The following is an 11018-nucleotide window of genomic DNA, read 5'->3' on the forward strand; positions in this document are numbered from 1 at the left end:
TCCTTGGTTCATAGCTTGGTTTGATATCACATTCTGTCTCCTCATGTAAACGAGGTGATGCATAAACAAATGTCATATCCTCCATTTCTTCATTTTCTCCCTGATTGTACACATAAAAGATACTCCATCTGCTGGAGCAGCATTCATTCATTCATTCATTCATGTTGCATATCCACTGTGCTTTGTGCTGGAGATACAAAGATAATAATTCATTGATGTCTGTGAACCCTGGTGAGACAGGTAGCTCTGTACATGATGTAGGATACCTGTGATTTCTGCTACAGTTGAGTATATGCAGGGTGTTTGGCACATTGTCAACTTGCAATACATTTTCAGAGAATGGTCAGAGAAATAGTCCACACTGAGGTTGCACCAAGAAGGGCGCCTTCTTCTTTCTGAGGGTAGAGGGAGGCCCCTAGAGAGGGTGCTATGTGTGCTGGGTGGGGTCATGGGTAAGGAGCCCATCACCAACACAGCACCAAGAAAGTCTGCATGCCCTTAACCCTCTGTTTTGTCATGTCGTTGAACAAGACTGTGTACTAATTTGCTGATTCATGAGCCAAATCCTAACTTAATCAATTGACCTGAATCTCAAATGTATCAGCATAAAACTGGAAAACCAGATTTATATCTGAGCTGAATAGATTTGTTCAATGTTAACATTTTGTTGGATCTCTGGTGTTTAACCGGCTATGTTATTTCATGGGTTTTGATGGCCTTTCCCCTACTTCCCCATAACCCTAACTCCCACCCCTCTGGTCTTGGGACCCCTCAGCTTTCCGCAGCAGTCACATCCGAGTCTGTATCAAATGAAGCCATCATCCAGACCATGGGCCGCTGCTGGGAGGAGAACCAGTACTTGCTGTGCCCTCACTCGGCCGTGGCTGTGAGCTGCCATTATCAGCAGATGGACGGGCAGCAGCCCAGGTACAGGCCGTAGGCGCCAGGGTCATTGGGGGATTCTTTGCCTCCAGGTGCCCTCTCTTCTCAGGCAGGGATGACAAGGCTGGGAACAAATGGCTTAAAGGAGTGCAGTGTGGAACTGTGTTCCCAGAGGGGGTGCATGATAGATGCCCTGGCATCATGTGTGAGAGGTGCTCGTGGAGCTGGACCTCCATCAGGAGGAGCAATTTGCTGGGCAGGGGTCAGTGCTGAGTTCAAAGTACCAAACATCCGTCTCCTGTTCTTTTTGGTGCCCCACCCCACCTCTAACCTTCCCGGCCCCTTCTTTACCCATTACTCTATCTCTTCTCTACCTGCTCCTACCTGCCTCAATCCCCACAGTGCTCCCCAGTGCTGCCTGGCCCCTGCCTCTGCAGTCAAGTTCCCAGAAGCTGTCCTGGCTGCTGGGCTGACCCTGGAGACTCCTGCAGAGATCCTGGCCCTGGAGAGCAAGGAGACACGCTGTACCCCCATGCGGAAGGGTGACGACTGGACAGTGATGCTTCGGGACACGGTTGAGACCTTAAGCCGTCAGTGGGGGGGTCACTTCCTAAATGCCTCCCAATAGCCTGGCTGGAGTTGGATACCTTAGGCTCCCAACCCCAGGGATGTATGCCCGCTGAGCTGCTGGGCACCTTCTCCCTGTTAAGAATTGGTCTAGGAGATCCTCGGAGGCTGCTCTGTGCCATCACCGTGGTAGTAGTGTACCTAGTCACCTGTGGGGAGGGGGGTTGAGGGTGATGGCTGGAGGTGCACTCACCCCTCCTCCCCCCAAAACCCCAGTGCCAGAGTATGCTGCGACATCACTGCTGTTGGTGAAACCTTCCAGCCTGCAAACAAAGAATCTTGCGCACAGAGTCAACCTCGGCTCTAGGGTTAGGGCTCCAGATGCTACTAAACCTGTGCAGGTGGGGGCCACACACTCCACTAACACAGGCCTGGGGCTCACGGTCCCTGAGCCTTAGTTTACCTGCTCCCCAAGTCAGAGCCAGAGGTCTTGGTTTGACTGTGATACTTCCCCTTCCCCCCTATTAAAATGTTGGCACTCCCTGGAATAAAAGTGTGTGTTCAGCGTGATGGTGACTTCGCACAGCCTGTGGACAGAGACAAGAGGCTGGTGAGTGGCGATGGTGGTGCCCAGGTGTGAGCCATAGCCACCAGCAGCTCCCCATCGCCCCGGGTTGGGGGGCCAACAGAGCAGTTAGCATAGCGTGTGGCACAGGTGGTGGTCAGAGTTAAGGTTCAGGATCACGAGAGTTGGGCCGTGTGGGAAAGTGTGGGCCTAAAGGTACACAGCTTAGTCACTCTGTCGCTTATATACCTGCTTTGTTAAACCAGGGCTCATGTTACAGCAGTCAGAAGCTATGGTCCCTGTTGGCCACTAAATAAATTCCAAATACCCGCATTTCCGTAAGTACCTCCACAACCACCCTGCTCCAGAGAAGGTAAATTATTCTTTCTTGTGAAATTATTCTTCTCTTCTGTGCCTCAGACCCTGACAGGCCTCTGGGAGACTGTCCTTGAGGCCACAAGTTCCCATCCCACGGGCTATGGAAGTCTTGGTTTCCATGTCTTGTTTATTGCAGAGCTGCCACTCTTCAGTCTGACTGGGAATAATAATTTTTGTTTGTGAGCTCTGGCAGAACTTCTTTTTTTTAAAAAAAGATTTATTTATTTATGCATACAAGAACTGGGGTACAGACCAGAGGTGTGGGGGGTGAGAGAATTCACAAGAGACAGAGTGGGGAATAGAATAGGCAAATCTACTAACATACACTGCTGAGAGGAGTAGCGGGTGAGACAGGAGAGGTCTTCTGCACCATGTGGGTTGCTCCCTGGCTGGCCAGGGATGGAACTCATGCTGCAGTGGCTGCAGACAGCTTCATAGGTTGCATCTTAACCCCTTGCGCCACCAGGGAGGCCCTCTGGCAAAACTTCTACTGTAGCTTTGAGGACTGTATTTCCACCCACCTTGCTGGATGGTTCTCCATATTACATACTATCTCTAAGTTTCTTGAAGATGGGAACCATTGTTTAGCATGATGGGCTGAAACTTTTTTCATTTGCCCCTATTGTTTAAAAATTTTAAAATATGTTCTCAAAGATTTGGAAAAGAGAATCTATATCATCATATGTTGAAAGGATATTTTGTTATGAAATAGATTGTTAAGACTTTCTTTTCCTTTTACTCTGACAGTAAAGTTATGTATGCAGCTTGCCTTTGTGACTCATGGTTCTGTGGATGACAGTTGTCTGGAGCTTACCTTGACCTTGTGTACACATGGACACACTACAGGTAGTTGCAGATTTAGTTGCGCTACAGTGTTCAAATCCTATGTGGCTTGAGGGGGGTTTGAGACAAACACCAGCGTGGGAAAAGGACCCAGTGGGTGCCTGGACTCCAGACACCTCTCCTGCCCTGAGTTCTGAAGGCCGGGGTCACCCAGGTTGCTCTCTGCCTGCCGTACCCACAGCAGCACAGCTGCCTGTGTGTCTGAGACTCCGTGGCTCTCCTGGGCTGATGGGGAGACCAGAGGGCACCCTCTTACTAGAAACTTGACATTGAAGCATGGCATTCTGTACAAAGAGGATAGAATAGGGATGCTGGGCCCACAGGAGAATGGAAAGAGCATTCCTGAAGGACTGACAATGTCCCTTAGAGGCTACAGCACTTGACAGCTTCTGAGACGGCACTTCCCCAATCTTATACATGGAGAAATATCCAAGCCCCATTTATCCGTGAGGCACAATAGGTCTGATGCTTAGGGATCACATGAAAAAGTTTTAATTTCATTTAAAATCAAGGAAAAATGAATGTACTGAGCTTTGTTTATATTTATCTGTATACCGACACAGTTAATTGTACACAATGGGATTTAAAATTTTTTATGAAGGAAGACACTCAGGAAATCAAAAGTGTGTAGGACCCACAAAGTCAAAATGGGCCCTGTTAGGAACTACTGTGTGCAGGGAACACATTATAAAACTAATCTACTTTATTCTGACAACAAGCTCTGATGTAGGTGCTTCTATGATTTGCATTTTACAGATAAGGAGACTGAGTTGCTGACAGATGAGCTAAATTGTCAGTGTGGCACAGCCTAGGAGCTTGGTTTTAAGTTTGGTGTTTGTTTTTCATCACACCTGTTGCAAGCTGGTGACCACCACCATGCTCCACCACCTCTACCCTTCCCCAGGCCTCCAACCTGCTTCTGGACCCTCCTTCCTGGGAGTATTCAGGTCTGGATTTAGGAGCATGGCTGTGCTTCTCCAGGACTCCCACTAAGGGGTGCTGTAACCCTGCTTTTCGGGTCCTGGCTGCCACAGGCAGAATAAGCTGAGCCAGAGATACCTAACCCATGGCTGCCATGTTTCTGAGGGTCTCAGGGCAGTGTTGGGGGGCAGGGGGCATGTCACAAAACCCCTGCTCTCTGGATGTTTCAGAGTCCATTCTGGCTCTGAGAGGCTGTCACATTCCTCAGGTGACCCAGTTTAATGCCATTGCACACAATTAAATATGAGGCAGCAACTCAGGATATTCTGGCCACAAGGAATCATGGAGATGAGTGGAGGAGAAGGTCCAGTGAGACGGCATCTGCAAATCCATGCACCCCTGGAAACACACACAGACAGACACACAGGTGCACACACATATGCACATCTGCATACACACATTCTACTTAATGGCCAAAGCAAGGTTCCTGAAACCAAACAAAGTTAGAAACATGTTGAAATTGGCCTTTCTGAATTATCTGCTTCCTGGGGGTGTGATAACAAATGAATTTCATCTCCATGAGCCTCAGTTTCCTTATCTACTAATTATAATACTTACCTTGCTGTTTGTTTTTGAGGATTACATGAGATAATGTATTTCCAAGTGCTTGGTAAATGCTAAAATACCGTACAAATGGTTCTTGTTATTACCAGAATTATAGTCTGCACCAAACAATTTAGTACTTTTAAGCTATCTTGTATTTTTTACTAATTGCTTTACGAATTAGTCTTATCTTGCTTGTGAGATTGCCTCTTCTGTGAGGATAAAGTTCCTTGTGGTCCTGCAGTGCTGGCACGACGTGGGGGGCGGGGCTGGCATTGCCCCCACCCCAGCCACTATGCCCAGCAACAGGCTTTTCCATTTAGGGGCTGAATGTCATGGATTAGACAGTAGGTGCTCTGCTAGCCAGTTTACAAGCAGTGCCAGTCTGTTACGATTTGATGATGAAATTGTTCCCTTTCCATTACTAAGGTGCTGAGCCCTTTGTAAAGTACTTTCCAGATATTGGCTCATGTAGTCCTCAAGCCCTCTATGAGAAAGTGTGATTTAGATCTCCATTTTAAAGATGAGGAACTGGAGCTCAGAGAGGTCAGGTGACTTGCCTGAGGTCACCCAGCTGGTGGGTTGTGGAGGAGGGATGTGAGACTTGGTGCAGCTGTGAACTTAACCTCCACGACCTAGAAAGTGTGATTTATATTTCCATTTTAGAGATGAGGAACTGGAGCTCAGAGGGGTCAGGTGACTTGCCTGAGGTCAACCAGCTGGTGGGTGGTGGGGGAGGGATGTGAGGCTGGTGCCGCTGTGAACTTAACCTCCACAACCTAGAGGCCAGATGGCCTCCCAGTTCTCTTCAAATCAGCGTCTACACTCAAATGAAAGCTAGATGAGGAGAAAGCACTCTGAGGGTGGAGGAGAAGAGAGCAGACCCAGGCATAGGGGAAAGGCCAGATGTTTTGTGGTGGGGAGTCAGACCAGAAGTTTGCAGGGAGCTTTCCGTTCCCGCTCAGCATTGGGTACCTCACCTGGGAGCAGGTGTCTGCCGAGTTGACCAGGTGTTGTTTGGGAGGAGAGTGAAGAGAGTGTAGTTTGGAAGATTTTCAGCTGTTGGCAAGGGAGGCTCAGCTTGGTGGACTTGCTGGAAAGACTCACAGTGCTGATGGATGAGGCTGAGGAGATCTTATTAAAAAATTCCATGTCCTCAAATGCACAAGGGTAAGCAACACAGAGAGTGCCAGGCCATTAGCTTCCTGGAAAGAGGAGAGGGCTGACTTCTCTGTCTCGTGGCTGCCTTTGCCCAAGAAAGCATCTTCCAGATTTACCTTTCAAATCTTACTCATAAACCCACCTTTTCCACACCTGGGTATTTCCTGGTGTCAGGGCCCAGGAAAACGCTAAGGCCCATTGTTGTGACTTCCTACCAAGTTCTGGGCACTATATGGGCTACTGAGGGAAAGAGAACAAGCAGAAGATATGGCTGATTTATGTAGAGAGATAAATGTTGTGAAAACACCACAGGCTGCCCCAAGGCTATGAGGACTGACTCAAATGCAGGGTCTCAGGCAATCCTCCTGTGCCCTTGCACTCCCGTCCCTTAGCCACTATGGTCCTGTCCCATAATGCAGTGCTTGGTTCACAGATTTGCTCCCTACCACTTAAACTTTCCTTAAAGCTTGCTATCGTATATTCCACAAGCCAGGATCTCGCCACCAAACAGCCTTCACGGAGTGTGGCCTCTGTGAGTGGTTGATGGCAACACAACTGGCAAAAATTTCTGCAGAGTCTAGAAGGGGAAAGATGACCCCGCAGGAAGTGGGAAGTGGGCGTGAGGAAGAGTGAACTGGGCACCCAGGGGTCTGCCAGGCAAAGGGGGTCCTTCTAGATTCAGGACTGCTTTCTTCTCCTCAGTGGTTTGGTCGTCACAGATGTCTTATAGGTGACTACCCTGGGGAGGAGGAGGCACCTGCTGAGGCAGTACACGTGTTTATGCAGCTGGGGAGGGAGCTTCCTTCCCTCTGAATGAAAGCTTGCGAGCTGAGTGGCCAAGGCCAAGGTCCTATCACAGGTATGTCTCCTGAGAACTGAGGCTGGGCTCTGGATCCTTGGGGTCACAGTGAAATCCCTGGGTTGGGTCACTAGGAGGACCCACAGAGTGTCACCTTTCCCATGTTCCCTTTATCAGGGCAAAATTGTCCTCCAAATTTTCCAAATCCAGGATAAATGCAGCAATGATTCACAAGGCCAGAAGAGGGCAGCAAAACACACTCAAAATCCCTCTCCCTCAAAGATAACGCCCCTTAACCCCTCCCCCACCCAGACCCTTACCCCACAGGAATGCAGGTCTGATTTCTTCTCTGGAAATTGAGCCCCTGAGGGTCAGAGATGCTTTTTTAGTTCCTTGTTTCTCAAATTTAATATTGAGACCTCCCTCATTTAAAAGTTAAAAGAACAATTCACAAATGCTCCCAATGTGGTCTTATCAGTTGTATTTTGTAATAATGCTACTCAAATATATACGGCCACAAAAGTAACTATGAATTCCTTCTGCTGATAACCCCCATGGGAAACAGAAAGAAAAATTCAAATTAAATGAACAAATCTACAAACAGGTTCACAGTAACCTATTGATAGCTGTGATTCACAAGGTGCTGTGCTGGAGTGGCGGTTGCCTGTGAGTGCAGGACCTTCCTTGCTGTTGTTGCTTGTTGCATGTATTTCTCTCCCACCCGTGGTGAGATGACATCACTTTTCCACCACTTTCCCAGCCCAGCCCAGTATGTTGTGATGTCACGTGGTCTTGACTCCATCTCATCATATACTTGCACATCTGTCTGCCTATCCTTGCTGGTTTGTGACAATACAGCGTATTGTTGTTTTCCACTGTAAACACAAAAGCAAATGCAGACCCTGAAATGATTCCATAAGACTTAGTTTTAGGGTGATCAGGCAAACATTCTAGAAAATGTCTTAAAAAATTATCAAAATAGGGCCTCCCTGGTGGCTCAGCGGTTGAGCGCTGGGTTCCTAAGCTGCCCACAGCCTCTGCAGCGCTGGTTCGATCCCTGGCCGCCGGGTCCCACATGGCATGCAGACCTCTCCTGCCGCCCACTGCTCCCCTCAGCAGTGTATTTCGTCAGTCTGCCTGTTCTGTTCCCCGCTCTGGCTCTGGTGAATTCTCTCACCCTCCCGCGCTTCTGACTGTACCCAGTGCTTGTATAAATAAATACATTAAAAAAAATTTTAGAAAAATTTTCAAAATAAAATGACATAAGCAGTTGTTTGGGACTTCTTAAGCACTAAGAATGCATATTCGAAGTCCTGTTTGACAACCATTGCCTCAACCCTAGCTTTTAACAGATGAAGAAACAGGCTTGGAAGGAAGGACTGGCTCATGTGGCTACAGGGTGGGCAGCTAGAGAATTCCTCTAGTTTTGCAGGGAAATACCTCTTGTCAGCTCCTTCCCTCAGCCCACCATAGGTTTTGCCCAGGGGAAGGGTCCTGGGGATTCTCTTAGGGATCAGCCACCGCAGCCTGGGAGAGTTGCCTATTGGTTTCAAGCAGCTGTCTTCTGAAGCTTGGAACATGAAAGAAATTGTATGTACACAGGCACTGGCACAGATGGGGAGAGCTTGTGTAAAGCTTTTCCAGACTCCAGTTACATAAGTATATGATATTATAGTAAGCTCATTATATAAAAGCATGTATGTGTGTCAGGTGCTATATATACTACATGTATATATATATAAAAGATTATATTATGTGTATATATACACTCTATGTACTGAATTCTATTTTTAGTATCTGAACAAAACAGACCCAACCCTGCCCTATCTCCAGGAGCAGGCTTTTAACTTGGGGACTTTTAGCTCTCAAAGTGTCCATGGATAGAACTCAGGGTGTTTGAAGACCTGAATGAGAAAAAACTGCATCTTTATTTTCCTTAGCCTGAAACTGAAAGTCAGTATGTGCTTCAGCTGTAAATGCTGGCAACAAACCAATTAACATTAGCAGTACCTGGGACTCTGTCAGGGCTCGAAATCACAGACGTTTCATGTGATGTCATAGCAGTGGGAGATAGCTTGAAATATTATTGAAATATTATTAATACTCATGATGACTGAAAAAATATTAGATCTGACATTATGGTGTAACTTTTTAATAAATAACATATTTTTATATTGCAAATGTTTAAAAATAATTTGATCACTGTCTTTCAATGTAATTGTCTTCCTTTCTTATCCCATGCCTTTATTTTATTTATGCTTTTGAAGATATCTTTCCACACTGCCAAAGGATTGCATGGCATAGAAAAGCACCTTTCACCTAGGTGCAAATCTGTAAAGAGTTATCATTTCTGGGTATCAATGACAAACTGAGCATATGCTGAATTCTGCATATGTATCAAATCTCTAAATCTTACAACCATAAGAAGTACATTATTATTTCTCCTTTACGCATGAAGAGACTGAGATTCAGAGAAGTGCCTAATAAAGGTCATAATTGTCAAGCACTACAAAAGAAATGGGACAACAGGAGGGGAGCACAGTGTTTTGCTTCTTTCTGGTGCTGTAACCACCGTGCTGGTACCTTCTACAGAGACAGGGGATGGTTGTTGAGTGACCAGATGAGATCAGATAGTCTTGCCAGGAGTGGGATAGGGAATGCTTCAGAGGGAAAGAGAGTTGGGATGAGCTTCACTTGGGAAAATGCAAGCTGCTGCAAACTAATTAGGGTTCTCCTTCCCCATGCCAGTTTTAGAAAGGTCCTGTCACCTGGTGCTGACCCATTTCATGCAAGGGAAAGCTCCAGGACTGGCTCTGCCCTTTGACATTGGAGTAGGAGATGGGACATTTGGAGCTGCTGCATCTAGTCCCCATGAGGATGGCTGAGCAGAGGGGGCAGGGCCTTGCACCCCAGTGATGCTATGAACCTTGAAAATGAGCCTGCAGTCTCCTACCTCTGGACTTCAAGTTAGGGGAGATAATAAGGCTAACTATATTTGAATCCACTATAGGTGAATTTTCTGTACCTTGCCGCTAAAGGCATCCCAGTGAGGAGTGTAAAGAGGGAGGCTGGGGCCATATCAGAAGGAATTTCCACGCCAGACTAAGGACCTGGTGATTTATTGCTAGGGTTTATTGCTAGACGTGAGTGTGTGAGCTGGTATGTGTGGGGGAATTGAATGACTGGAAGAAGTGACTTAAATGATGTAATTTATGTTCCAGAAAGAATACTGTGAAAGGGCCTCCTTGGTGGTGCAACGGTTGAGCGCTGGGCTGCAAAGCTTCCCCCAGCCTCTGCAGCGCTGGTTCGATCCCCGGCCACTGGTGAGGGTCCCACATCGCGTGCAGACCTCTCCTGCCCTGCCCACTGCTCCCCTCAGCAGTGTACTTCATCGGTCTGCCTGTTCTGCTCCCCACTCTGGTTCTGGTGAATTCTCTCACCCTCCTGCGCTTCTGACTGTACCCAGTGCTTTTATAAATAAATAAATCTTTTTTTTTTTTTTTTTTAAAAGAATACTGTGAAGGCAGTGTGGAGGATGGCATGGTACAAAATGACTAATAAATTAAATTGAAAAATGAGATAAATAAGCAGACTGGGGTGGGGCTTTATTCTGCTCATGGTTTGATGAAAAAGAAAAATGGAATAAATAAATGTATGTTTAAATTGGAAATTTATTGGAGCATTACTTCCTTGGAATGAGCCCAGTGTCAGACTCTCAGAGGACAGGCTTGGGGGCTGTGCTATGGCCCTGCCTCCCCCAGTGGCTGTCAGCAGCACCACGCATAGAAAGCCTCGCTTAGGTGCTAGGAAACTTCCCTTTTAGCACGAACAATTCTTTGAAAATTGATCATCTTTCTATGATATTAGTGTTTAAGCTCAGTGAGTCAGGATACACCCCTTTTATTTCTGGGTTAAAGAAAGTTTGCTTTGGGCATGCGGGTCTGTGCTGTGATCTGCTCAAGGGGTTGGAGCAGATGGTTCTGGGGGCAGAGGGCTGACCTATGAATCAGGGGATCCCATTCCTGCTCCTGCTTCTCCACTATGCTGCTGGGCTCTCTCAACCCTCTCAGCGCCGCAGTGTCCCGCTGTGTAAGGAGTGGGGTGGGCCCCTGTTACGCATTACTTCCCATGTCCTGGACTCTGAGACCCTCCTTTGGGGGTTATCTTTTACGTGCACTTGTTCTTCAGAGGGAGGGGTTGGGATTCCTCCAAACAAAGCATTTTGTTCTGTCTTGGGTTTGGTGTCAGTGACCAGTTAAACATTCCATGTGTATAAAACCCCTACTATGTGCACAATAT

The 11018-nt window shown here is 47.1% G+C and overlaps 1 protein-coding gene across 5 annotated transcripts in view; it reads left to right on the forward strand.

The window, feature by feature from the left end:
• Positions 1-10402, forward strand: part of THNSL2 (threonine synthase like 2) — a 29647-nt gene extending 19245 nt beyond the window's left edge. For 2 of the 5 annotated variants that reach the window (XR_008554397.1, XR_008554395.1), the window contains exons 8-10: positions 776-927; positions 1285-3238; positions 9941-9967. Coding sequence is in view for 2 of the 5 variants with exons in the window: in XM_054701816.1 (XP_054557791.1) it covers positions 776-927; positions 1285-1510 (378 nt within the window). In the remaining 3 variants the exon portion in view is untranslated. Of the gene's footprint in view, positions 1-775; positions 928-1284; positions 7908-9940 lie in introns of those variants that run through there. The other 3 variants (XR_008554396.1, XM_054701816.1, XM_054701817.1) reach the window with 3 other exon arrangements.
• The last annotated feature ends 616 nt before the right edge of the window (positions 10403-11018 follow it).

The sequence above is a fragment of the Talpa occidentalis genome, unplaced genomic scaffold (assembly GCF_014898055.3).
Source record: "Talpa occidentalis isolate TD23 unplaced genomic scaffold, MPIMG_talOcc4v2.1 talOcc4.5, whole genome shotgun sequence".
Classification (NCBI taxonomy): domain Eukaryota; kingdom Metazoa; phylum Chordata; class Mammalia; order Eulipotyphla; family Talpidae; genus Talpa; species Talpa occidentalis.